The following is a 26,459-nucleotide window of genomic DNA, read 5'->3' as shown; positions in this document are numbered from 1 at the left end:
GGAGTTTAAAGTAGTGGCGGTATATGTAGACCTGCTACAACACAAGCTCACTACTGATGTCTTAACACAAATAATTTAAGACACTCAAAGGGACATTTTGTTAGATTAAACTTTTGAGTACATTTTGCACCCTATATTTATTTTGCATCACCTCAGTTTTAAATGCCAGACTTATACTCAGGAAATGACTTGCTACCATTGACTGGGCAGAGTTTGAAGCCTATAACACATGGTAAATCTCAACCACTTAATGGTTTCCTTTTATTTTAAAACATATAATTTAAAAAAAATCTAGTTTTTTGGCGCACAGTATGATTTCAGTAACAGTCGAGCTCCAGCAATGACACGTAAATCTAGGGAAACAACACAGAAATAACAAGGCCATGATCGCCGTCATTCTGTGAGTGTTAACACAGTCTGTGATAATGTGTTACCGTGGTGTCAGTTCACCTTGTTCAATCCACTTAAAATGCCAAAGCAGCGGCATTTCTCACTTTACTTTTCTGTTTGTACAAAGAAATGAAATCACTGCTGTTATTGGCCCACTTGCATCTGAAATGTGATGTTATTTCTGGAAGTATTTTTCCAACATGAAAAGAGGCAAGATGGATATATTGAGTAGCTCATATTCTGTAATCAGTTTCATATGATGAAATTGATTACTTACTATTGTCACTTTACTACCCAGTACATTACAGGATGTTTGGATGGATGTTTTGCTGTTTGTCATCTGCTTTCTGCTGTTTTGACAGTTAGGAAATGCTGCGCCCACCTGTGTTGGAATTGTCTGCTCTGATGATACTGACAGCAGTTCATTTTTACACCAGCGCTGTAACACGGAGCTTTGTAGACTGGAACACCTTATTAAAGACTGAGCCTCAGACAGACGGCTCAAAGAAAAGACTGCCACCAGCGCTTCAATCACACTGAATGCAGGGGAGAGTTTAAGTTGGTATGAACAGTGAGCCTGTGTGTGAATTGGCAGATGCAGGTCTCTGTACATTCAGATTTTTGTAAGGTTGCTTACAATGAAAGCTACCTGCATGAAAATTTGTGGTAGTAACCCCCCTTATTTAGCATTTATAAGATGGTCAGACACTATAATGTAGTTGTAAACAGATATAAACACAGTTTAGCACATAATAAATAATGTTGTAAACCACAGTTGTAAGTTGAAGAGTTGTAATTGCTGATAACTGCACATGAATAAATGCTTAAGCCCGTCTTTACATATGCTTACACCTGGATTATAGTGTGCTGAAACCATTTATTGAATGTTTTATATTATAAATGTTAAATTGTTGGGGTTAAAATTCTGGTTACTGCATCATGTTTCAAGTTGCATATTCAATCCATTATTTGTATAGCACCTTTCATACAGATTAGTACTGTTTGAAGTGCTTTACAGATGACTGATAAGCTGACAGTGTGTGATAAGATTGTGCAAATGATAGAACAACACTAAAATATACAAAACCAGTGAAATAGAAGGGGAAAAAAGAATTGAAATAGATCAGATGGAATAAAACATTAACACAAAATAAATTGAATAGGAATGGTTAAATTACATTTTAATCAAAAGCCAGGCTAAAACTTTCAGCAGCTTTCGGATCGTTTGGCAGTCTGTTCCAGTGGTTTGGAGAATTCAAACTAAAAGCAGCCTTAACAAATGGTGCACATTGGTTAGTTTCTTATTTCCCAGGTGGAAAGAATTTCATTTGGGGCATTGGCCAACAGTGTGGCAGTGAAATGAAAATTCTGTATTTGCATAAACATTGATTGAGAGATGTGAATTGTATCTGTTGTATCAGTTGTGCATTCAATAGTTTAGAGAGGTTATGATACATTATTGATCTCTTTGTGGGCCATTAAAGTTTGCCTCCAGTTTCAAAGGCACAGATTGATACCCAGCTCATAGGGTCTCTAGGGGTTGATGCTCGGGGGATAAGTATATTCTCGCCTTGGCTTGGGAGGCTCATTATTTGGATTTATGTATGTTCAGTGCAGCCAGATCTAAATTTGGCACCAGACCAGACCCGCAAATCCTTTAGGTGTCATTTATACGGGCAAGGTTAACAGCCGGCTTCAAGCACCAGCAAATACCACATCCTCAGCATCAGCTCTGGCAGCGTGCGTCTCAGCGGTCAGTGCTATTTGTACACACTCTTACTTAATATTGATTCATCGGCCTGTGCCAAGTCAGTTCTGAAGCTGTACAGAGTGGAAATGAAGTGGTCGCAAAACGGCGGAAATTTCACCAAAGTGAAAGTAGTCTGGAGACTGTAAATACTTTTTTTCCCAAACCTTTATTGGTACTGGCAACAAATATCATGAAAATGTTTGTACCATGTACAGAACAAATGGATAGTCTCACAAAAAAAGTCTCTGCATAAAAAATGGAGATGTGGAAAAATATTTTAGAAAACAAAAAATGAAAATGTCTTGGATTTTTCATGCGGGGGCTCTGGCAACAAAACTTTATCTAATGTACATGTTTGCATTGTGGTATCCTACAAGTGGAGATGGGACAGGTTGGATGTACTGATGATACATTCATTTTGGGTTTGTTCACTTCTCTGCACTGAGACATCATTAGTTTTCCCCATCTGCTCTTTTGGCCTGTGTGCAGGGGATTAAGGGGTTTCCCTGCTCGCACTGGCGGACTCCAACAGATTATTTACCCATAAACCTCCTTCCTTATTCCCTACTGACTGCACATTATCTTAACAGCATTATCCACATTTAAACCAAACAGTCCAGCAGAGTATCAGACAATCTGTTTGCTGCTGTTGACAGTTACAGCCAAGGTAACTAGAAACCAGCCTTGTTTGGAAACCATGTATAGTAATGCATGGACTTGGTTTAATTTACTTGTTTTATGAATGTTTTATGTTTTATGAAGAACATGTTTATCTTGTTATTAATGGCATAAGTTATGAAACCGTTATCAAAATGTTATCAGTGACGTGGTTTCTATAATTTGACTAATTGTTTAATGGAATTTGTAACAGCTACACTCTGAAGTAATGATCTGTTTGTTGTTGTGTTGTCAGAAATGCTCGAAACAGCCCCCAGTAGACAAAGCTATTGTGCGTCCCTCAGCAGGACAGGTTCTTCTTAAATGTTATTGAATGTGCCTGTTACTACATTACACACTTGAATTTTCCTCCTTCTCTTTGTCTTCCCATTTGTGTCACCTGGCTGAGATTTGCATACACTACTTGCTTGAAGCACTGTTTTAAATTAGCCATCTGCTTCAGTCAAAGCTCAGCATCATCTTCTTCTGATTCCCTCAGCCTCAGTCTTTATCTGGGCAGTCATTATTCCCCTCAGCTGCCTGTATTTTATGACTACATAACAGCTTTTTTTTTTTTTGCTTTGACATCTGCCTTCTCAGATTAGCAGGCTTCTCCCGCTCCAGTGAAATCTTCAACGTGCCGCTAGATCATTACGAAGTAATAATGGGTGTGAGGACTAATAGCCTCCGCAAGGGGTGTGTGTCAGTCTGTGTGTGTTTCTGTGAGTGTGTGTGGGTGTGTGTGTGTGTGCCCCGTCCTCCACTATCCTCCCTCTTTCTGCCCCTCTATTAGAAGTGAATATGAGGCAGGCTGAAAATCTGGGCCAAGGTGAGAGAAGGAACTCAGACAGATGAGAGAAGAACAAATGAGTCTTTTTCTCTTCCACTCCCTCCCTCTACTGCTGCTCTCTTCCCCTCTGTGCTGCTGTCACACTCCCCCCCCCCCCCCCACCTCACTTTTGCCCCCCAACTCTTGCGGCTCCATTTTGCGTCAGCTGCAGCCAAGCAGGCAGCCATTGCATAGAGAGGGGGAGAAACGTTGCCTCTTCTCAGCCGTATCCTTCTCTTTAAAGCCTTTCCTTAGCCTTGCCCTTTTTTTTTCTTATGATCTATTTATCCTTTACTCACAGAGGTAGTTCTCTGGAGATAGGGAAAAAATCTATTTTTTCAGCAGAGATCTTATCAGTTTGTGCAGTTCACACACCATCCTTCCCCTCCCCTCCTCTTTGCTACGATCAGGCTTTGTGTGCTGCAGAGAACAAGCGTACAGTGGCAATAACAGATGGCTGTGCATGCATGTGTGTGTGTGTGTGTTTGCGTATGTGTAGGAACATGACTACGTGTCTGACTCTGTGACTTTTCTGTGTCGGATGGGTAATCTCCCGAGTGACATAATCATAATCTGGTTAAACCAGACGGCCACAGTTGGCCTCCAGGCTGTTCCACATTATAAAGCCAGAGCTCTTTTGGTCTCAGTATGTATGGAAGCTGAATGATAAAATTATTGTTTTGGTAGTTCAGCTTGTAGTGGTGGCCCAGAGGGATCGATTGTGGTTCAACCTCACAAGTCAGGCTCTGATTGGCCGTTCTTTGTGAAGGGAATTTTAAAGGCTTGAGAGCTTGCTGATTATTTTTATTCTTTCTCTGTGGTGGCGTTTCATGAAATTCATATTGCATGTTGTGACTTTTGAGTATAAACTCCACTCACATTTACAGACGTTTTAATCTTTCAGGCTGTTATTTCAATTTTACTGCCTGCAACTTAACATCACACATACACAGGTATAGTGGTGCATTTAGCAGCTGAAGAGCCAGATAGAGTTGGTGGAGACCAAAACAGAGCTAAAAAAATTTGGGTGATTATTTGGATCTTTCCAGTGTCCCCACATGACCAAAATTAAAATTAAACTGCTTGTTTTGTCCTACCAAACCACATGTATTCTCAAATATATTCAGCTTACTATCGTATGAGAAAAGAAACAACAAATATTTATATCTGAAAAGTTGGAAACAGTGTATTCATGGCACATTTGCTTATAAAATTAGTTAGATGGGTTATTAAAATTTTTGCGAACTGATTTACTTTCGATTGACTAATGTCTTAATCAACAAATCATTTCAGTTCCAGTGCTCATATAACGGTAACAGATGGTTTGACACCTTTGCCATGAGGCCCAAGGAGATGTATTCAAGTGTCCCAGTAAGTCCTGAGTGTGTCAGTGAACCTGTATGTGCAACACCACATGTTCAGGATCATTAATTTTCATTTTTACACCTGTGTTTCTGGTGCATGAAACTGGTCAAACATGCACATCCTTATTTTTTCCCCACTTGGTAGCTCAAACACTTAAAGATCAGTAATGACACATTTTCCACTTCAGGCTTCCCACGTCTGGTCATAAACAAATTCAGTGCTACATATTTGCCAAGGATGAGGAGGGATGAGAAAGCAGTTTGGGCAGCAGGATGATTTCAGAAGGAGAGAGTACTGTCTTTAATGTGTAAACTCTCAAGTCTACTGAGGCGCCTTGAGTTAAACACTGTTGTAGCTGATATTGTGCTTGTGGGGATCAATAAAGTGCACACAATCGAATTTAAAGCATCATAGATGTTTAACCCATGGAAGACATAACTCTACACTTCACTTTGTAGCAGTTTTAACTATACAGTCTTGAATTGTGCAGAATTAAAGGATATGTATTTCAATTCTTACTTTGTCTTGGCCTGTAAAGGCATTGACATCGCTTTATTGATGTTTTCTTGTGTGCCAGACAATGCACTATCGGACCAATTTGGAGCTCTACCTGGTCAGCAATAATTTTTTTTTTAAAAAGGCAACAAACTCTGGTGAGAAGATACGCAAGACATCATGCAGCATGGGTTGAGACGTGCATATGAATGAAGATACTGCTGCATGTTATGTGATCTATGCCTTTGGTCTCTTAACTTCCTGTTTCAAGTTGGTTATTCGTGCAGCATGTACAGATCATGCAGCTTACTGCCTGCTGTTGTCATCTCCTGTTTCTCTTCCTTTTCTTACAGTCATGTCTGATGTGCCAGAGTATCGCTACCTGTTTGGTTTGCATCTGTCTTGATGTTTTTTTCCCACGCTGCGTCTCTGCCTTCGTCTTGAATGAATGTGCGCTGACTAGCAGACATTTCATCTGAAGCAGCTTGCAATAGTGGGCACACTTGATAATGAGTTCAAGACAAAGCATTGCAGATTACAAGATGCAGTTAGTTTGCAGGTGCATATGCTTGTTTAAAAACATAGTGTATAATATACCAGGACAAAGAACATAACAGAAATCACATAAAGATAAACTTTTTTTTTAGTCCTCTTAACATTACAGTTACAGTGAAAAACAAAAATAGTGGAATTAATTCAGAACAACACTCTTGCACATTACTGGTGGCACATACTCTCTCATTTCTGTTGAGGAGAGAGAAATTCTTTTGGTAAGGAGATGCACATTTCCAGCTTGTTTGGTACGAATGGGACTTGCAAACACCAGCAGCTAATTTCCTTCCAAGGCTCTCCCCAAATGTGTATTCTGACAGTTTGACTCGAGCTGGTTTTAATCCTGACTTTAAACCAATCCTGTGTTTGAATTAACAGCATTTAAACTGTTGAATATATTATAATTAAATTAAGGCTGTACTGTGTTTATAAAAATGGCCACGTAAATGCATTAGTGTAATGGTCTTGGCAGCTGAAAGCTCATAATCAGCATAAGCAATACTCCACCATGAAAAAAAATCATCAGCTCAGCTTGCTCAGAAGTGGACACTGACCTTCAAGAAATGAAAAGCAGTGAAAATGTATTGTATTCATCAACTAGTTTTCTCACTCTGGTATTCCTCTGTAAGTGTCAAAGCCTCTAAAACCACATCTGAAAGATACTTTTACATCAGTACTTGTCCCTCATGATGATTTTTTTCCCCTCTCATATGTTTTGCAGAACCAAACTGTGAAACATGCTGTCTGTTGCAATCAGAGGCCAGCATGTAGAGTAAGCACTACCCTATCTGATGCAGCAGGACTCCTGGCTCAAGCATTTTTCAGTAAAAATGCAGCTGGTGCTCAGTACGACAAAGCAGAAAGGTCCTGGATGACTGAAATATTTAAAGTTGACATGTTTTACTAATCACACCACTGGCTGGACCTTGTTGGCCCTGCAGCTCCAGAATGTTAAAACTGAGCAGCTTATTCAGAGTTGAACTGTTGACTGGATGTTGGCCACTCGCCAGAGCGTTTTGTAGAACAGAAAACTCCTCAGATTTACCAGTTTTTCTCCAGTGCTTTGTGATTGCTGGTAGTATATTATTATATTTGATTATAGAAGTGCATCATATGTCAGCTAGAACTACTGGTTGACACTCAAAGCGCTGCTAAGCCATTCCTGAGTGCTTCTCCCTTAATTATATTAGTCTAGCAGCTTACAGCTTCTCGCAGAGTCTTACAGTCGTAATGGTTGTGACTTTAGACAGTTTATTTAATGAAATTCATATAATACAATCTTTTGTTTATGTCAGTGTTTTATTTCCTCTTTTGGCAGAGGGCATACGAGGAGATGTTACTGCTGTCTTCCCTTTTCCAGCGTTTTTTTTTTTGTTCTCTTGAACCTGTCTAATTGAAATCCTTTCAGTGACACAGACACATCTTTGATTATTTTGGCATTGTGGTTTTACAGAGGGCGAAATGTGTGGGACAAGAAACAGCGTGGAACATAATTGCAATAAAACCGCAACTTCCATTTTTATTACTTTGTTTTTGTACTGAGAGGTGCTGGTAGGCAGATTTTGTGTCCTTTAAACAGAGCCAGACAACCCCCCGTTTCCAGTCTTTATCCTCGTATTCAACAGACAAAGAGCAGCGTGGGTCTTGTCTCTCTAGTTCTCTGCAAAACAGTTAATAAGCATATTTCTCAAAGTGTTGAACTATTTTTTTTTTAATTGAAAAGGGTTAGAAGAACAGACTACACTCGTCAAAGTACTGTCTTAACTCATGGCTGGCCAGAATTATAGAACAGTAATGATTGACTAGGGCTGCAACTTGATTATCTTTATTGTTGATTAATCTGATGATGATCAGATGATGTTCAGTTTACAGTGATATAAAACTGCACATAGCAGCCAATTCTCACATTATAAAAAAAAAAAAAAGCACTGAAACAGCCAAATGGTTTTTGTTTTGGCTTGAAAAAAGACTTTGTTATCAGAATCAGAAGTTTAGAATATAAATTCTGTCGAGTAATCATTTCAGCTCTGTGTATTGTGAGTATGAAAGATGATGACGATGAAAGAAGAGTTCACAACAAAAAAAAAAGAGGTGATCCACAGGGGAAAAGAAAGCAGCGATGCCTGTGAGCAAACTTTCTGTAATTTGTTCTCCAGCTCAGAACTACACATGAAGCTGTCTGGCTTGATTGCAGGCTCTGTGTCTTTGTTTCAGCTGCTGCGATGAGCACGCACTGTAGATGTCTGGAGGGCAGTATGACATTAGACCAGGTGGTTTCGACAATTACGCATGTCCTTGCATATTTTGACGGCTCTCCCTTCTGGCATTTGTACAGCTAGTTCCATTCTGACAGATGTCATCAATCATTTATAGGATTGTCTTTATAAATTAACTTTTTTTCCTCATCATTTAACACCATTTTATACGCACTTTGCTTAAGAATTCTTCTCCCTTATAACTCAGCAACACTTCCACAAAAATTAGGCATTCAAGGTCAAAGCACTGTATAAGGTATCTGCTGAGTTCATGTACTTGGTGCATTCAGGACACTGTTGTCAGCTTGACCTTCCGTCTGGAGGACTGACCCTCTCATTTTCCAGTCATGGGATGATCCCTCAGGTTAGCAGGTCCACCAAGTTAATTGAATCCATTTAAATTCATCTGGGATAAACTAGTCCGCTACCCTCCAGTGCCCAGCGTTCATTCCTGACATTGCTGCAGCACAACTTGAGAACAAACCACAGCTGAGTGAAGAGCCAGAGAGACCTCTCTCTGCCTCTCCCTCCTCAGCTGTCATACAGATAAGTGGTAAAATAATGAAAGAGGTAAATGGACGTTAAAGCAGAAAATGACTTTTGAGGTATGTTGCTACGGAAACCAACCTTGTAAAGACGAGTGCTTCTCAGAGGTTATTATCATCACTATTATTGTTATTAAAACAGAGAAGTTTTGAATGTTTCCGCACAGATCGAGAAGACGGGGTGTTTAAGTTAATCCACTGCAGCCTGAGCTTGATATAACATCAGCTCAGCAAGGCAGTGGCTATAGTGTACAGAGACTGGAGAAACAAAGTTAAGCAGCTTTAGGTTGTGCCAGTCAGTCAGAGCTCTGCAGAGGTACATTTGCTGAGCCCATGGCTGTAATATAAAGAGTGAAAGATACCTCTGCAGTTTGTTCCAGACGGGTCCACTAAGCACTGCCTTATTTTCAACGCTTTATTACGTAATAGAGTGGGGTTTTTTTTTTTCCTTAAGTGGCTTTTACTTTTACCCAGCTTTTGTTTAGACTTTAGAGTCTACCTGTCTGACTTATTAATTTCAGGTTAAGTACACCCCTTCATTTTTGCCTGTTCATTTGAAGAGCTGAGGAGACACTGAGGGAACATGCTCCCCGTGACATGCACTCGTGTTGTTTTCTGTGCATGACTGCACTCTTTACTTAAAGAGGGTCTTCAGAGTAAAATGATTTCGCAGATATGTATATATATGAGCCATGGAGCTAATGATGTATGGTATTCTGGTAGAATGCACAAAGAGGAAATGCTTCTTAGCTGTACGGAAAATGTTAAGATTTTTTTTTTCTCTTTTTACCCACCATGTCTTGTATACTCCTTAATTAAAAGTTTGCAGCTGGAAATAGTTTGCACTTATTCTCTTGGAGAGACTACCATGGAAATTTTGTAGGACTAAATTGTGCTGAATTGTTGGGTCAAGCAGGAAGCATACATGATCATTTTCACATAATTATTAGTTATCATTTTGGGCCCACAAGCTATCAAGTGTATTCCTCCAGAAATCCTGACATGGGAGAGTACTCACATCCTCCCATTATAGCCTTAAGTTTGGGTGAATCTGAGGAATCTTTGGAAATAATTTTTCATTTACTCAGATGAAAAGTGTGAGCAAGCAGCAAGTTCTGTGACAGCATTTATCCACAGATCATACCGGATGTCAGCTGGATTGGAACAGAATCACATGTGAAAAGAATCACGTTTCCTTCCTAACACTGCTTCAGAAATTACACTTGTGCTCCTTCTGTTTTAAGTTCTTTAGCAGAAATGTTAGATTAAAGGTTCGTATTTTGCCAAAAGGTCATGTACGTCTCTGCTTCATGTGAATAAATATTTAAGCTTACAGTTGTTTTTCCTAGTCATGCATGTCCCTGCATTTGTAATGAAATTGTTGAGAGTCCTCTTGACACTCCTCTTGTCCTCTCATTGAGCCTGAATCTCTTGGTGCTTCCACGGGCAGCTCACTTTGACGCTTTGCTTTGTGCCAGCTACCCACCTGAGGCCGCACAAACACTGTAAAAACAGGTCGATTGTGTATTGTAGCTTAATTAACATGACAATAAAGTAATTGACTTGCAAACAGCTGGTAAGTGGTTGACAAAACAGACTGTAAAGCAGCTTTTCTGTTGAGCCTTTACGCACCAGTACGGTGAAAATGAGTCATATTAACAATGATTATTGTACTTTACAGCGGGCTATTGTTCATCTCTATCAGGTCGTCTAGAGTTGTTTGTATTTTGAAGCTTACAAGTCATTTCCATTTAAAAATGTAAGCAAAAAAATTATTCAAGGGTTTGTGTTTTTTTTTCTGGGTTAGTCTCCAAATTTCATTCATTATTTATTTATTTATTTTCTGTTTTTCTACTTTGTTCTATCCTAATCCCATGGAAAAAATTTACATATTCCTCTCATAGGTGGCCCCAGTGGGAAGTGTTAATACCCAACTCTTCTCACCAGTGTTGGACCACTGTCTCATATTGTGTACCATTGGCTATAGAGACAGAATCTGCACACAGGTCTCAGTTGGCTTCATTGATGGCAGCACATTGGACATGTACAGTACCTTTATAAAGTCAAAGCTTTTCCCCTCCTGGTGTTATTAGCTGTGACTCCAGTCTTGTGTTTTTCTGTCTCGAAGGCTGCACAGTTGTAGCCCACAGTGTTGGAAACAGGGGCCGGCTACAGTCAAGTCTCTGGAGATAGTGGCCAATTATAGCAGATGCAGTACAGGTTATAGTTGTCAGGAGAATCCGCCAGCAAGGGACTATGACAGCAAGAAGGTGTGTGTGTGTGTGTGTGTGTGTGTGTGTGTGTGTGTGTGTGTGTGTGTGTGTGTGTGTGTGTGTGTGTGTGTGTGTGTGTGTGTGTGTGTGTGTTAGGGTAGAAAAACATTTGCAACTCTTTCAGAGAAACAGACTGAGCAAAATGCAGGTGAAGGCCATCATCAGCTTTTTTTTTTTATCGCATGTAAAATCATCTTTTTGATGCTTTAAAACCTTTAAACAATTAATGGGCAAAATTCTACAAAACCAAGTGCAACTCAACATTAGAGAAAATATTTTTTAGTAGAGCTGCGTATCCTCCTTTATTGTCTACATATCATAGGCATGTCATATTTGCCATTTTGAAACACTTAACCGCTGTATATGAAGGTAGTACAACTGACTGAATCATTACCATTTTTATTTTCAGCTCTGACAATCTTTTTCACAGTTGTAGAGTGTGAAGTGACCACGAAAGACGTTAGCTTTTGGTGAGAGGTGTTGGTGGGAACCTGATTCATGTTTTTCTGTCAAGGTGTTTTGTTTGTCTCACCACAAAAGCCTCTGGCATAGGAACTGATTTATTACTTTGAATTCAGTTCCACCCAATGATAGCTGTAGTGTCGCTGCCTCACTACACCAATATGTCATACATTATCAGGTTGTGTATGCATGCATTTATTACAACCAGCCTAATTCTGTTTACACTCTAATTTATAGCTTAGTGATATAACCTGATGACAGATTTGCCTTTGGAAATTGTTTTGCTTGCTAGAACACAAATGACAGATTTGAATAGCCACTAAACTGTCATGCAGTTATTCCGTGGCAGTTGCAATCACATCTGATGAAATAAGGAATTACTGAGCCTGTTTTCAACTTGCTCCTTGTTGATTTTAACCATCAGTAACCCCTGAAGGACAATTGAGCCTATACATGAAGCAGCTGAAACACTGTGATGCGGAACAGTGAGTCTGCCTTGTCACACCAAAAACTGTGTTGCTTTAAAAACACAAGGGACTGTGTTGGAGGGGGCGTGTGGTTTCAGGTACAGAGACAATGAAATAGAACAGTTTGAGTAATGGATTAGTGAGTTTGAAGGCTTTTCAGGTGCTAAAAACTGCATAATAACTGCATATTAGCTCACTATAAAAATGTTTTTTAGAACTCCAGAAGTGTTTTTTTTTTTTTTTTTTTTTTTGCTGATTATTTTGTTCAACAACAATCAGTGTAAACAGTTGAAATATTCAGATGACAAATGAGGCGCTTTGCCAGATGACACTGCATTGCATTGTGGCAAGATAAGCAAGATTAAACTGTATTTCCAAGTGAACCTATGTTTTTTGTTTTTGCTTTTTTTTTTTTTTTTTTTCGCCTGAGGCCATGTTGAGATGAATGAGAGTGCTGAGGTTTTTCACACAGTGCTGTTGTCTGTGTTTATTGTTTTTATGCAGCCTTAGTGGATGTTCAGACTGAAAACAGACAACAGAAAGGGCTGTATTGGTGGTTTCAGATATACATTTCCTGTTGTTTTGAGTACCAGTGAGACAGTGGGAAAATATGATACAGCAGGTCCAGTTTGAATAATAATGCAAAGCAGTTTATAACATATAGTGTTGCTATTATAAACTGTCTGTCATGTTGAGTTTAGGTAAAAGTTGGGTGACGTTCAGCTGTTGTTCAGAACGACAGCGTTTTTGTTTTTCGCCGGAGCAGTTTATGTCGGCACCGTTGTTGTGTGGACATGTAGTCTAATCAAACCTATTTTCTGACCTGAAAGTTTTGAGAGGAGAAGCGGTGTTAGCGTGCATGCTGATCTAAGAAGGCAGCGGTTAGGGACTACTTCATATATTCATGTATTCAGGCTTTTATAAATCCCCATTGGTTAGTTACTACACCTTTCAGAGGTCAGGATTTGTTGTAACACTTTGGCAGTGCCAGTGAGCGCTGTTGAATGATGCCTGTAAGGAGGGAAGCTCATATTATGTCATTCTGTGAGAAACATCAATACAGATGTCGTAGGGAGGGAGAAGCCCATCTGAAAGCAACTTTCACCAGCACCACAGGAGTCCTGTAAGAGTGCACAAGTCAGATTTCATGTAGCACTGATTGGATCTGTAACGGGTCCCGTTCTGTTCTGCCCCCCCCCTTCCCACTGTGGTCCCTCCTGTCTCCACTCAGCCAATCAAATATGCCGTCACCGCCGGGCTTATGACCCACACCAGTTGCTATAGCAACGCCGGCCTGCCTCCTAGAGAACATGTCATGCATGTTAAGTGGTTTTCAGATGCTCGCCCGTTGTCTCTCTGTCTTGCACTCTCTCTTAAGTAGACACACGCACTCATACACACTCACGGAGGATGAAGTGATGCGGCGGACCACAGATAGTTAACATGAGGGTTTGTTTTAGATCCTCCGAAGCTGTGCTCGTAACTGCACCATCTAACCTCTGGTGCGTTTGTGTTTGCCTCTTTAAGCTTGAGTGGCTACAGTTATATTCTGAATATCTTATCACTAAAAAAAAATTTTTTTTTTATCACTTACACAATAAAGTGTTGAAGTTTTAGTGTTTATAACTGGAACAAAACTCAGACTCTTGGCATGTGGGTATATATATGTGTGAATGGCTCAGACAAAGATGTGTTGTACTGTGACAAAAATGCATAATTCCTTCTTTGATAATTATTAGAGATTGCTCAGCTGTTCATGTCTGGTAGCCACCATAGCCACTTTTATCAGCCTCATCACCATGATGTCTGTCTTCAGTCCACCTGAAATTAGACCTGCAAAAAGATTTGTATTGCCTGGCTTTCAGTTTTTGGATGTTTTAGAGATTCTCAATGAAATCACTGTGTCAAAAAAAAAAAAAAAACCTGCACACATCATTTATTCAAACAGAGAAGTCCATATTAAATTTTATGTGACTATTAGCTCATGATGTTCCCCATAAATTGGACAAAAGTTCAGTTGGCCTGGTCTGTTTGAAGTGCCAGCATTAAGTTTTATTATTCTAACTGGGCTGTAATTCAGTTTATTTATGTATTTATGAATTATTAGGTTCAGTGTAAGCCGAGTTGACGTTTCAAAGTTCTCCTGATCCTCATTCATCCTCTGAGATGAAATACATGCATACAGTCTCTGCTACACCACCTGCAATGTCAGGATGAATGTTTTGAAATGCTTGAAGTAGAAAAGCTGCCCTCCAACCTACTGCTAGTCGCACAACTATCTGCATTCCTGTCAGCAGAATTAAACTCCTCTACTAGTTCTTATTTACACACTTTTCATTACACGACAAGACATTTATCCTATCTTGTGTTATTTTTTTTTATGAATACTGAAAACCTTTCTCACTTTTCTTCATCTTTAAATGCTCTGTCTTAAGGCATTTGGGATATCCGTGTCACTGTGTCAGAACCTGTATTGCGGTATTGCTTTTCCCACCAGTGGCTTTCCCTATAATAGGATGGCATGACATACAAGGCATGGTTTTGCATGATAAAATGTTAAATGGTTCACACAGTGCAAAGTGCACTAAGAATTTCTTACCTGCAGCACTTTACCTAAGCAGGTGGCTTTAAGTGGTGGCTGCCTTTTTTTTTGTAACCTGTTCTCCCTTGCAATATTTAAAGCTGGTCCACTTGCAAAAAAAAAAAGGAAAAAAAAGCTGAAAGACTTCTATATTGTATAAAGTATAATTGTATAAAATGGATTAATAGTGAATCAGAAAACCTGAGTTAATGGCCATCTATCAGATTAATGTCACCTAGAATAGAAACAGTTATTAATTAACTTATTTAAAACAAAAAATTACACTTTTGCATCTTAAATGTGAATATTTGCTGGTTTTCTTAGTCTTCTCTCTTAGTAAATCTAATACCTTTGGGTTTTGGACTGCTCTAGGTAGGCAACACAAGTTTGACTGTGACAGTTTACAGTGATGAAACAGCTCGGTGTAGATATAATCACAGTTTGGCCCTGAACCATAGTATCATGGGACAAATCAGTGCTGTTTTCCACTGCTCTGAGGAAGTAATGGAAGAAAATTCATATGTTCACAATTCATAATGCTGCATTGTATGCAAAAGTATGCCATACTGAGCAAACAGAAAAGGGGCTTTACATGTGTAATGTATTGTTCTGCTTTGGCAATAACAGCTTGTTGTCATTTTAAAATTGGTGTTTATTTTAAAAGAGAGTTTGTTTTCATTCATGCCATTAGAAAAAATGGAGCTGCAGTGAGAAAGGGCAAGAGAGGTTCTAAGTAAATGCACTTGGCAGTTTCTATCCTATCCTCCAAAATTGAGGAATAGTTCAGGAGACTCACTGCAAATTATTCATAGCCTCCAGTTGAGGCTGCTACAGTCTTTGTGTGTATGTGTGTGTGTGTGTGTGTGTGTTTGAGTGTGTGAGTGAGAGAAAGAGAGAGAGAATATTGGAAAGCCAGAAAGTACCAGTGTGTCGAGAAAATGAGGAAAGCCGATGTGCATTGAGGATTATTTAGTTGTTGGTCGATAATGGGTCAGGCAGGCTCCCAGCTTTCTCACACACACACACACACACACACTCAAAGACGGACACACACCCTTTTCCTGTTTCTATCTATGTAGCTCAGGACTTGATTCAGATGAAGTTGGCTTGTGTCCCTTTGGAAAAAGATAATCTGATGATGAAGGGGACAGAGCTGCATGTTGGGGTAAAAAATAAGCTGAGGTATAGCAGTGTGGGAAGCACCAAGGGCTGATGGTGGAGGTGGGGGTGTCATCTCCAGCAGTGGACAGGTGGGACAGTGGTGAAATTACATAACGAGAGTCATCCTGCTTCCTCTGTCTTGTTCTCTGTCAGTCGTGCACCTGAAGCTGCACGACTGTGTCTTTAATTTAGTTATTTTGCTAATAAAATAAACTTGTTTTCATCTGCAGCTTCTTTTCTAAATGATGTGAAGAGTTTTAGTGGGATTAATGTGCAAATTAAAAATCACTCAAGATGATTAGACAAGAGGTGATAATTCATTAACACCAACATCTTTGGTTATTGTCCTGTCAGTTACAAACACGTTCCATGTTTCACTTCTCACCTCCCAACTTCTTTTTTTCCCCCCGTTGTAGCTTATATTAAACAGCATATCTGTGCAGACCTTCAGGCATTTCCCATGTGTCCCTGTCTCCACATTGTTTGTTTATATGTTCAGATCATATCCTTGTGTCCCAGTTCAAACTCTCCAGTTTTTCTTGTACTGTATCTGTGCCCCTGATCTTAGTGGGAAGACTTTGTGGTGGGGAAATGAATCCCTCCTAGGCTGCCTGTGTACTGTATGTGCAGCAAGTACTGTAAGACCAGCAACTCTGTTACAGTACTTGCATGATTATTAGCAGTGATTTGATTTTTTTATGTTATGTAAGATTATATGTAAAATATAGGATTTTAATTCTTCAGATCAGTGTTGAAGCAGCTTTTACTTGTATATATGTTTTATGAAATGTTAATGGTTGTTACATTCCAACTCTCATTTTATTGAATATCGGTCTAAAGCCGATGCCCACCTTATGCATGCAGAAAAACATGTTTAGGTTATGTAAAACGATTGTAAAAAGCAAGTGAATTTGTCATCTTTATTGTGGTGTTTTGCAAGTTTACATTTCGGCCTTGTCCATCCAGGTTTTCAAATTCTGCTTTACGGATTATTTCCCCACCTTTAATATGTGCAGCCATGTCAGCTGAATCTGAATCAAGCTTCTTTATCCTTTTTTTGGTTTAATATCAGTGCAACAGGGAAATCCAACACCAAAATTGATCAGTAGCTTACATACATGTGAACAGGTCAAATCCCAGCCATTAACACCCGTTCAGCCTACTGATTTTATCAGATATTATTACAACCACCTTAACGCCACACAGGATTACAGACTATAAAAAGAAACTCTTGCTGTTTCAGTCATTAAAAGCACTCTGTGCTTTTAATGACTGAAATCCTGCGTTCACTCTTTCTCACAGGCTTGCTGTTTTCAAATGATGAGGCTCACTGTGTGAGAACAGTGAGCCAGACAGGTGTGTGTGTGTGTGTGGTGTGTGTTTGAGTAGCTTGGCATGGTGAAACAGGGCTCTCCTGCCCCTGCTATTCCTCAGTACAAACACTGTGTGGAAGACAGTATTTAAATACACACTCTCTTAGCCTGCCCCCTACTGTTGCCCAGACCTACTTTCAAACACACACATATACACTCACACACACTCTGGGGAAAATACAGCCCTAAAACACTTTTTTAGGTGACCAGAACCGGACTGGAACTTAGCTGTGAGTGAAATGAGGGATAGTTGATTTTTTTCTGGGCCACCTTTTCCCTGTTAAAACCCAATTAAGCAGTTTGGAGATAGACTTTGGGCAGAGGACTTTGTGGATCATACTGCCTCTTGTGGTTAAGAGTGGTATTGCTCCACCTCTGCTCTGCTCTCATTAGCATATGAACAGGCCAGTAACTAATGTTATAATTAACTTTGCTGCCAGTCACCTGAATGAGAATTTACCCTCATTATCAGCTCTGCCTGCAAGGCATTTTGGGATTGTTTCATGGAGTTTCCATCACTCATGCCACCTGGGATTTTCCACAATTTAGGCCATATTTAGCTGGAAATCACATGTCAAACAAAGACTTTTTTGCATTTTTTTTTCCTTTAACCAGAGGGCAACCTTTTGATTTGAGTCACAGCTTGTCTCTATTTTCACAAAGTTTAAAATGGTATAATGTTGCATTTTAAAGTTTTGAGCAGAAGTTTACTGAATTGATGGACTGTGCATGCATTTTTAAGTCTGAGCTTGGTGCTGAAATTGTTTTTCAATAACTCTCCTGTGAGCCAATCCTCCCTACACATCCCACAATATTTTGATGTTGTAGTTCTCAAAGCGACCAGTTGGTGTCCTCCTCTCCCCATTTCCACCTCCACATCCAGATCCACTGGAGTGAAAGATTGAGACGTCTCTCTCTGCTTTCTGTGACATTTTACAATTGTGACACTTTGGACACTGCAGTCGATACAAACTGTCTGTGTGTATAAATCATCAAACCATGCAGAGCAGTTATTTGTTGTGGTTACTTCTTAATAATTTGACAGCTTATTTTAAATCGCTTAATGAAGTTTTTGTATATGTGTACACGCTTAAGTGTACACATATACTCCTAAATACTCCTTTATAGCCTCAACAGGGTCTCCAATCATCAGTTACTTACAGGCTGGATAATGTATGTGTGTTTTCATTCTAACTTTTTTTAAATTCTCTGTGTTTTTTTTTTTTCCAGGAGCTGAAGAGAGCTAAGTGCCAGAAAGTTGAGTGCAGTCCACCCTGGAGTCTCTCCTCTCTGCCCATCTAGACCTTTCCCCCAACTGAGCTGCCTTCCTGTACCTCCATCTTTGGTCCTGAAACACACTCAGTTCTGAAGACACACATAAACACGTGCAGTTACACACCGCACCACCTCCCCGCCCGACCAGGATGATCACCTCTGAGCTCCCCGTCCTACAGTGAGTGAAACATTTGGGAAGTTCAGTGTCTCATTTCCATTGGGTGATATGTTTGTCCAGTTTCCACCACCGTCCAGGCTGTGTTGGGTGAATGTTAATAAAATCGTTATCCCTCTGTGGCCCCAAAACCTTTGTTTCTGTTTTTGACTGATTCTCAGTAGTGTGTGGTCAGTAAAAGCTTTGACCGTACATGAATCATACATGTTTTGTGTTTTGCTCTCTCAGGGACTCGTCCAATGAGTCTGGGGCAACAGACACAGTGGGCTTAAGTATGAGCATGAGTGAGATGGAAGATCCAGAGGCAAAGGGGAAGAAGAAGAGAGGGAGGCCTGGAAAACAACCCCCGGTATGAGTCTGTGTCAGTGGAGTGTGTGCTCAGAGGAAATTAGGAAATTAGTGAAAAAGTTTTTGTTAACTACCTGGCTTTGTGTGTGACTGCCTCTGTTTCGTGCTTGCATGCACATGTATATTGTAAGAGGTGAGGAAACAAGCTCTTACACCCCCAGTGTGTTTAAGTCTGCTTTTATGTACATGCGTTTGTGTATAAAGGAGTTTTTCCTTACTGTGAAATTGACGTTTCCTTCCCCACGCAGACGTCCAATAAGAAACCTCGAAAGTCGCCGACGGACAAGACTCTGGGAGTAACCAGAGGGCGAGGGAAAGCCAACGGTGTGGCTCAACATAACGGAGATGGCGGAGACCCTGTCACTCTCTTTGAAGTGGTTAAACTGGGCAAGAGTGCCATGCAGGTGGGTGAACATGGTTCTGTTTTTCATTTTTACTGTTTTTAGTTGTTTTTAACTACACCTCACAAGATGTTTCTGTAGTGCACTCGAATTTAACGGCACTTCTAACTATTCCAAACATTGAATCCAGTCCCCTTTGTCAAATCTAGTGTCACATTCATGCTGTGATTGTGACACTAGATTTTGTGAAATAAGTTTTCCAATAGAGGAGACAGTCATAATTCTCATTGTTGGGGTTGTGTGTGTGTGTGTGTGTATACAGTCTGTGGTGGATGAGTGGATCGAATCATACAAACAGGACAGAGACTTGGCGCTGCTAGACCTCATCAATTTTTTCATCCAGTGCTCAGGGTGCAAAGGTAAGACCACTTAAACCACTGCAAACTCGATGTAATCTCAGTGGTCCTCCACCGAAATCTGTTGTTCTGTGTGTATGTGTTTGCTGACTCGAATAACATTTCTGAATCTGATATAATGCTATTATCGTTGTGTAACCAGGCACTGTGAGGATTGAGATGTTCAGGAACATGCAGAACGCAGAGATCATCCGTAAGATGACTGAGGAGTTCGATGAGGTAAATGCCTGCCTCTGTTGGAGAGAGGAATCCATGTTCGAGTGAAAAGAATTTCACATGTATGGCTGCATTTATTAGCCACCTAAATATATTGCCTTTCTGGAGAAGCTGTGGGCACAGTGCGTTCTCTCCACACATTCTGGTTATAGCAGGAATCATCCACCACGGGATTAATGAATTCTTCAAATAGATTTGATACTTTCATGTCTATACTACTATTTTCAAACAGCTGAAATCAGGAATTTTCATATCCATTGTTAGTTAGATAAGACTTTTAAAGTCTTAACAGAAAACACAGAAAAGGGATATTTGTTGGTGGGTGCAGTGTGATTTAAATCGCACCATGAATTCAAACTGCTCTCACATCAGTTTTTCACCAACTTCTCACCACATGACACATTTCTGGCATTACGCAATGATATAAGCAGGGAAGAGAATAACAAACAAATAGCAGTGGTTGAACAGAAGAAAGGGGCTCTGTTCTCTTTCATTGGTAACAAATGTGATCTTAACCCCAACCAGAACATCATAATAAGCAGCCAGAGTGTGTGTACACGTCCCCCTGCTTACACACATCTGTGCCTCTGCTAGGACATCCATAGGGGACATCCATTCTGTGGAGTCAAAACAGTCTGAAGACACAAGTCTGATATGATCACTTGTAAATTAAAATCTGAACCTTAAAAGATTTGAAAAAGCAGAAAGTGGAAAGCAGATTTTCTTCAAATCAACTTTGACACTGAAGTGAACTGTGGGATAGGTTATTAACTTTAATACAAGCGAATAAAATTGTTTATTTTACTGAAAAACACTTCAGTAGGATGGGTGCTTGCCAGCACAGAGGTTTGAACCAGGTAGTTTTTGATGAAGGATGATACAGTACCTCTGATTCCTCTGTTTTCATCAACAGGACAGTGGAGATTATCCTCTCACCATGCCAGGGCCTATGTGGAAAAAGTTTCGCTACAACTTCTGCGAGTTTATCAGCGTTCTGATTCGCCAGTGTCAGTACAGCATCATCTACGACGAGTACATGATGGACACGGTGATCTCCCTCCTCACTGGGCTGTCTGACTCTCAAGTGCGAGCCTTCAGACACACCTCCACATTAGCTGGTAATGACACCAGCTTCATGAGTTCTTATCATTACAGCAACAAGTATTTATTTGTATTACTCTAAAGGCCACTTGTTACTTGAAATGTCATATGATTTTTTTTAATACTTCTTGATTTCACAATGTAATCTTGACTATGGTTCTTTTATAAGAGATAGAAAAGGTCACATCGAATGGTTATTTCCCACGAGGAAAGGCCTGAAGCATCTGAGTGTTTATTCATTATTCAGCCCCACATGTATATTTGTATGTGTATTTAATGTTTTTTTTTTTCCATGTAGCAATGAAGCTGATGACAGCGCTGGTGAATGTGGCGCTGAACCTGAGCATTCACCAAGACAACACCCAGAGACAGTACGAGGCTGAGAGGAACAAGATAGCCGGAAAACGAGCCAATGAGAAGCTGGAACTGCTGCTACAGAAGAGGAAGGAGGTTTGACTTGTCCAACTTTTCAGATTTTGTATTTTGATAATAATCTTAGGGTATTTATTCATCAGCAGCAATAAAACTGTAGATGAAAGTTATCATGATGTAGGCAGAAAATCCTAAAAGCTTGGCTTTGCCGTGTATCAACATTTCTTGTCTGTAGCTTGTTGGTTTTCTCTTTGCAGCTTCAGGAAAACCAAGATGAAATAGAAAATATGATGAACTCCATCTTCAAGGGAATCTTTGTGCATCGCTACAGGTACACTTGCAGGGCTATTGATGTTCATGTGATTATTATTGGTTGTAGTGATGTTTTGCAGCAGCCTGCTCTTAAACAGCTTGCAAATTTAGTATTTTCCAAATATGTTTTTCAGTCTTGTTAAATTTTGACCACAGACATTAATAGTCGAAATTGTGATGATTGTACTCTCCTTAATTCCCAGGGACGCAATTGCAGAGATCAGAGCCATCTGTATTGAGGAGATCGGAGTGTGGATGAAGATGTACAGTGATGCTTTCCTTAATGATAGTTACCTGAAATATGTTGGTTGGACACTACACGATAGGGTGAGCGCACAGTCAAACAGCAACACAGTTGCTTGGTTGCTGTTTTGTTGATGTTTTGGTTGGCCGTTGCCAAATTGATTTAGTGGATCTGATGATATTTACACAAACACAGAAAGCTGGGTCTCTGCACCACCAGGGGCTGCTTTTCTCTGGGACATTTCTAACTGTCTCTCACTTTTTTCAGCAAGGAGAAGTGCGTCTAAAGTGCCTGAAGGCTCTGCAGAACCTGTACACAAACCGAGAACTGTTTCCCAAGCTAGAGCTTTTCACTAATCGCTTCAAGGTAACGCCTGCAAGACTGAAAATGTGAATCATGACGATTTTAAGAAACCAAACAGATAAAACTAAGTAATGCTTAGATTTTACCCTTTCTAACTCTTCTCATTTATTCCATTTCTTTTTGTACCTGTTTTGACAGGACCGTATAGTTTCAATGACACTGGATAAGGAGTATGATGTGGCTGTGGAGGCTATCCGACTGGTCACGCTCATCCTGCAGTGAGTAACTTTAATACTCTTTTTTCACATGGAGACTCATGAGACTCTGGAGTATTACACAGTTCTCTCTCTGGTTTATTGCACATATTGGATGTTAATGACAGAACTGTCAGGTCATTAAAAGTCCACGTTTACAGTCACCTGTCAGTGTGTTTAGGCATACAGCTTTATTTTCTTACTCCTCATGAATATGATTTTTTTTTTACTGATAAGTTGCTATGGATGTGTGTGACTCATATTGATTATCTTTTGCAGGGGCAGTGAAGACGCCTTGTCCAACGAGGACTGTGAGAATGTGTACCACCTAGTCTATTCTGCCCATCGGCCAGTGGCTGTCGCTGCTGGAGAATTCCTGCACAGGAAGTGAGTCCATCCTCATCTCTCTTGACACGTATCAATCTACAGAAGTCAGCTTGAAATAAAATAGAGCAATACTTTCAGTGTTATGCTGTCGTTCACATTTACATTAAACAGATGGGGTTTCATGGTGAAACTGTTCTGATATATATCTTATTTGCTGTTTAATAACTGTCTGCTTTTCTGTCTCTCCCCTCTATTCCATCTCTCTCTTTCAACCTTTCTCTCTCTGCCAGGCTGTTCAGTCGTCATGACCCACAGGCAGAAGAAGCGCTGGCGAAGCGCAGAGGGAGAAGCAGTCCCAACGGAAATCTCATCCGCATGCTGGTCCTCTTCTTTTTGGAGAGTGAGGTAACACTCACGGTTTACTGTTATTACACATGATGGCAGACAGGCATGTGCACATATATTGCACCATAAACATGGCATAGTTTGAGGGTGATAATGTGAAAAAGGATTTCATCTCTAAGTTTTCACACACCGCCAAAACCGTCTTTCATTGTGTGTATGCTTGTGTAGCTCCACGAGCACGCAGCCTACCTTGTGGACTCACTGTGGGAGAGCTCCCAGGAGCTGCTGAAAGACTGGGAGTGTATGACTGAACTCCTGCTGGAGGAGCCAGTGCAGGGAGAGGAGGGTAAGACACACGTACACACACACACACACACACACACACACACACACACACACACACAATATCCTTGTTCTCTCTTTAAGCCTGTGAATTGTCTTTAGGCTACTTCATGTCAAGTACAACATCACAGCTGAAAACCTGCTACAAGAGATGATGCAATAAAACCGTGTTCCTTGAAACTCTCTTTCGGTGTCTCTTTTAATCCCTCTCTTTTTCCGACCTTCCCTGCCTCTCCCTTTTGTATCTCTCTTTTCCTCTCTCTTCCTCCTTTACTCCGTCTCCATCTCTTCCACCTGTCTCTGCAGTGTTGTCCGACAGACAGGAGAGTGCGCTGATAGAGCTGACGGTGTGCACCATCCGACAGGCTGCAGAGGCACACCCACCTGTTGGCAGAGGCACTGGAAAGCGGGTAGGTCAAGTGTAGGCACATCGTGAGAGGCAAGCTGAATATGCAGCTGCTAACAAAGGCTTTGAGCAATACTCAAGAATTTCTGTTTACGTGTTGTAATTTACATTGTAGGAATGTCTGCTCAAGGGTTCTAAGTACAAACTCAGGCAATTACAGCTTAGACTCAGAATCAAGGAGACAGATCTTCAGGATTTGTATCTTGAAGTCTCTGCTAACCCTCAGTGTAATAATTATAAGCTATTTAAGACTGATTTTGTTTTTCAGAAATGTATATATTTTCCTATTAATTCTGTGTATAGAACAAATCTGTCTAAATTTAATGTTAGTCGCAAAATCTTTGCCAGATTTATGGCAGAAGCACAATTTTCCTACACATGAATAATTTTTCTGATCATTTTGTTTAATTTAATTTTATACAAAATCATTGTTTTGCTGCCTTCTCTACTATTTTTACATCCCAGCAACATTTGACCCAAAGTTTTGCATTTGTTTGTCCAGGTGCTGACGGCAAAGGAGAGGAAGACCCAGATAGACGATAAGAACAAACTGACAGAGCACTTCATCATGGCTCTGCCCATGCTGTTGTCCAAGGTAAGAGTCTCCAGCCTGCTGCCTGCACAGGGCCAGAAACAGGCACTGATTAATGAGTGGGCGGGTGACTGATCTGTTTGTCGAAGCAATTGATCAAGGTGTTGCTTAGGTAGTCATGAGAAGTGTTATTGAATATGTGCCACTCTGGACAAGTGTGCTGGATAAATACTTAAAATGCAATTGACCATTGTACTGAGAAACAGAAACAAAGCATCATGCATGATTGATGGGTCTCTCCTTCTCTTTATTGCCTCTATACATCTGCTTGTGACTTTTTTTAGCTAAATTTCTGTCTCTCTGTCCCTTTGTCCACAGTACCAAGCAGACTCAGAGAAGGTCGCCAACCTGCTGCAGATCCCCCAGTACTTTGACCTGGACGTGTACAGCGCCGGGCGCATGGAGAAGCACCTGGACGCTTTGCTGAAGCAGATCCGGCTGGTGGTGGAGAAGCACATCGAAACTGACGTGCTTGAAGCCTGCAGCAAGACCTACAGCATCCTCTGCTCTGAAGAGTACACCATCATGAACCGCGTGGACATTGCCCGCTCGCAGCTCATCGACGAGATGACCGACCGATTTGCGCACTCGGTTGAAGAACTGCTGCAGGAGGTATGATGGGGAAAAACTAGCAGGTGTGGTTTCGATGTCTGTAAAGGTGGCTTGAAATTCTGTCTGCAGCTGCACAGGAAAATGTGTGGACCATCAAAAATATACAGATAGCATCACATAACAACATGTGATAGTTGTGTCAGGCCAAAGTACAGCTGTAAAAACAAATTTAGAAAGAAATTTTTACTTTTACAAATGGGTTAAATCAGGGAAATGATCAGTGGAATTTTACAGAACTTAAACACATTATGTTTTTCATATGGAGTTGGTGTTTATTATATAAATTGTCTAGTTTTTGCGTACTAACTGGCGTTCATTGCACTGCAGGCTGAGGAGGCAGATGATGATGATATCTACAATGTTTTATCTACTCTGAAGAGACTCACGGCCTTCCACAAGTAAGATTGTCTCTTTACTTCTTGCTTTCAATCTGTTTAGGGATGGAAAATAACGACACTTTTCATTTTGATTAATCTTCTGATTGTTTTCCTGATTAATCGATTAATGCTTCAGTCTAAAAAAATAAGGTACTGTAAAACTGAAAGCACTGGATAAAAACTTCCACTAAATAAACTTGATGATTTAATTACCTCTGTGAAAGCTGATGTATTTTCTTCTTGTTTCCTGTCTCAGTGCCCATGACCTGACACGGTGGGATTTATTTGGGAACTGTTACCGGCTGCTGAAGGCGGGCATCGAGCAGGGCTCCATGCCAGAGCAGATAGCTGTCCAGGCCCTGCAGTGCTCCCACTACTCCATCCTCTGGCAGCTGGTCAAGGTCACAGAGGGGGCGCCCAGCAAGGTGCTGGACTACATTCACTCTAACACCACACACTCAGATCCCAGGTTTATCTTTGGTTAGGGGCTCAGAGTTGAGGCCAATATGTCTGAGCATCAGTGGCCCAGAGGGATGGAAGCTTATCAGTATATCCGCAGAGAGGGGCAGCTTAGGTGTGAAAATCCATCACCCTATTGGACAGGATGCTTACCCCTGATCCAGGGTCTTACCCCCTATCTATCTCATTTATCACTTAAACACTGCACAGAGGCTACAGATCCCAAGTCTGTTATTTTGCAATGGACCGAAGCCCAAATGTCCAAGAGACTTGAACTCCTAATCCACTGCTGGGGAGAGTTTGCCCCTTTCCCACAGTGCTGTATTTAAAGTTGAAAGATGGTCTCTTTTGCGCTGATAGTGTGTCAAATATAAAAAAATGAAACCACACATAATCATCCAAAGTCAATGAGTCCTGCTGTGCTCTCTGAGCCTTTTGACTGAGTCGACTACGCGGCGACACAAGTGGATTTATGCTTGTGATTCAA

General features: G+C 40.5%; 1 protein-coding gene across 1 annotated transcript in view; it reads left to right on the top strand.

Moving 5' to 3' along the window:
* The window catches only part of stag1a (stromal antigen 1a), a 37,029-nt gene that overhangs the window by 5,429 nt on the left and 5,141 nt on the right, over positions 1-26,459 (top strand). Inside the window, exons 2-20 of the mRNA XM_041061026.1 lie at positions 18,386-18,608; positions 18,834-18,954; positions 19,202-19,357; positions 19,617-19,713; positions 19,853-19,929; positions 20,840-21,044; positions 21,326-21,477; positions 21,657-21,730; positions 21,915-22,038; positions 22,223-22,321; positions 22,457-22,536; positions 22,792-22,899; positions 23,130-23,244; positions 23,413-23,530; positions 23,833-23,936; positions 24,435-24,527; positions 24,843-25,136; positions 25,464-25,534; positions 25,770-25,938. Of these exons, the coding sequence (XP_040916960.1) occupies positions 18,580-18,608; positions 18,834-18,954; positions 19,202-19,357; positions 19,617-19,713; positions 19,853-19,929; positions 20,840-21,044; positions 21,326-21,477; positions 21,657-21,730; positions 21,915-22,038; positions 22,223-22,321; positions 22,457-22,536; positions 22,792-22,899; positions 23,130-23,244; positions 23,413-23,530; positions 23,833-23,936; positions 24,435-24,527; positions 24,843-25,136; positions 25,464-25,534; positions 25,770-25,938 (2,286 nt within the window). The 5' untranslated portion in view covers positions 18,386-18,579. The remainder of the gene's footprint in view (positions 1-18,385; positions 18,609-18,833; positions 18,955-19,201; positions 19,358-19,616; positions 19,714-19,852; positions 19,930-20,839; positions 21,045-21,325; positions 21,478-21,656; positions 21,731-21,914; positions 22,039-22,222; positions 22,322-22,456; positions 22,537-22,791; positions 22,900-23,129; positions 23,245-23,412; positions 23,531-23,832; positions 23,937-24,434; positions 24,528-24,842; positions 25,137-25,463; positions 25,535-25,769; positions 25,939-26,459) is intronic.

Source organism: Toxotes jaculatrix, chromosome 17, assembly GCF_017976425.1.
Source record: "Toxotes jaculatrix isolate fToxJac2 chromosome 17, fToxJac2.pri, whole genome shotgun sequence".
Taxonomy (NCBI): domain Eukaryota; kingdom Metazoa; phylum Chordata; class Actinopteri; family Toxotidae; genus Toxotes; species Toxotes jaculatrix.
This window is presented reverse-complemented; position numbering and strand designations above follow the sequence as displayed.